The following is a 1,960-nucleotide window of genomic DNA, read 5'->3' as shown; positions in this document are numbered from 1 at the left end:
GCAATATATTTTAAATATTTAATTGCCCATGCAGTCACCGACTAACTCTCGCGCCGTGCAGTTGTGTCTAGCTAGCGTACCACAGTTGAGCGTGTTTGTGTTTCAGTGAGCAATTTAAACGTGTTTAGCGTTTCCCAATCTCAATATATAAATCATAAATTTATCCCCCCGTAAGTGTTAACCAAATTATTCTGTGTGCATATGGAAAATATGTCAACGATTCCCTCGGGGAATCGTTATAGCATACTTGCTGAAGGTATGCTAAATTCCCCGAAAGCAAAACGCAAAAAAGCGACCGCGAAAGCACATTTTCCAGCGCTTCCAGATGTGAGCACTAACAACAATAGCACCGATCCGAAATTTATTATTATAAAATCCACTGACGCGTCCAAGCCATTGTCAAGTTTTAGCGTTTTCGCAAAAAAGAAGGCACTTGATTGTATAAGCACAGAGTACCTGTCAGTGAGTATTCTCCGTGATGACAGCTTACTTATTCTTGCAAAATCCCTCAAAGTAGCTGAAAAGTTCATTAAATGCAAAAACTTTGGCGGACTATGCCCTATCTCTGCCAACTTCCACGATTCCCTAAATACTTGCAAAGGTACAATTTTTGACAAAAATCTGGCACACACCGACGAACAAGAAATTCTAGAAGCTCTTAAACCACAAGGCGTTGTGGCTATATACAAATTTACCAAAACTGTTGACAATGTAAAAATTCCAACAGGCAGAATCGTGCTTTCATTTAATTTGTACAAAGTACCTCAGTCGATCGACATAGCATGGTATTCAGTGAGAGTAGAAGAGTACTTTCCTAATCCTATGAGATGTCGCTCATGCCAACTGTTGGGTCATACTATGAAAAGGTGCAGCAACAACTCCACCTGTGAAAGATGCAACTTCCCCCCTCACAATGACTTGCCTTGTTTACGAACGATGTGTGCCAACTGTTATGGCCCCCACCCTGCCTCTGCTAAAGACTGCCCAAAGTACTTGCAAGAAAAGGAAGTACTAAAAATTAAAACTCAAAATAAATGCAATTACCCTGAAGCTAGACGCCTTTACAAAATTCAAAATCCCATTAACGTGAATCAAGATCAAACATATGCATCAATTCTAAACTCAACACAAGCCGCTCAACACAGTCTCTCACAAAACCCGACCGATCTCACTTCTTCAGTCGGTAACTCAACAGGTATCCCCAAACCACACATCTCTTCTATCCAATCTCACTCATACCAACCGAACGAGTCACTTTCTAGTGCTCACTCACACTCAGTTAAGTCACTCACTCACGTTCATACATCGGCAGCAGCCAACACACAATCTACACAACAATCTCTCCCAACTAACTCATTCACACAGCTCACTACAACTCCGGCTGCAAACTGGAGCTCTATTTCTCAAGTGCATCCCCAAAACTCACCACCTGAACACTCATTAGACTCTAATAAAAACAATAGCAATGAGATTAATACATCTCTAACACACAACGCTTCCTCAACTCATACTTCTAATGACTACTCTACATCTCTTACATCCTACAACTCAAACTTTGAATCCACCACGCAACCTGACTCCATTCTGCACTCTCTTCTCAACACAATCTCTGGTACACATAATGACGATATGGATAATGATCTTCAAGAGCCCACGCTATAGGTTATTTTCCAAAAGAAAATAACACTTATAGCAAGTAAATAAATAAACAAAAATGATTCTCAATATTCTCCAATGGAATATTAGAGGTTATCATAATAACTATCTCGAATTAGAAACTCTAATAAAAGATCGGAAGCCAAACATAATATGTGTGCAAGAAACCCACATTACTGCGAATTATACACCACACTGCCCCAAGCAATATACAGCACATTTTCACAACTTCCCGGGTATTACATACTCCAAACAAGGTTGTGGTCTATTAATTCATAAAAATCTTCAACATAGACGAATCAAT

General features: G+C 39.7%; 1 protein-coding gene across 1 annotated transcript; it reads left to right on the top strand.

The window, feature by feature from the left end:
- Positions 1-210: 210 nt before the first annotated feature.
- On the top strand, positions 211-1,662 carry LOC118752489. Its single transcript, XM_036487403.1, has one exon. The coding sequence runs from the start codon at positions 211-213 to the stop codon at positions 1,660-1,662; it is 1,452 nt and encodes a 483-aa protein (XP_036343296.1).
- Positions 1,663-1,960: the final 298 nt, after the last annotated feature.

The sequence above is a fragment of the Rhagoletis pomonella genome, unplaced genomic scaffold (assembly GCF_013731165.1).
Source record: "Rhagoletis pomonella isolate Grant_MI unplaced genomic scaffold, Rhpom_1.0 Rhpom_scaffold_01548, whole genome shotgun sequence".
Taxonomy (NCBI): domain Eukaryota; kingdom Metazoa; phylum Arthropoda; class Insecta; order Diptera; family Tephritidae; genus Rhagoletis; species Rhagoletis pomonella.
The sequence above is the reverse complement of the archived record's forward strand: the minus strand, read 5'-3'. Positions and strand labels throughout refer to the sequence as shown.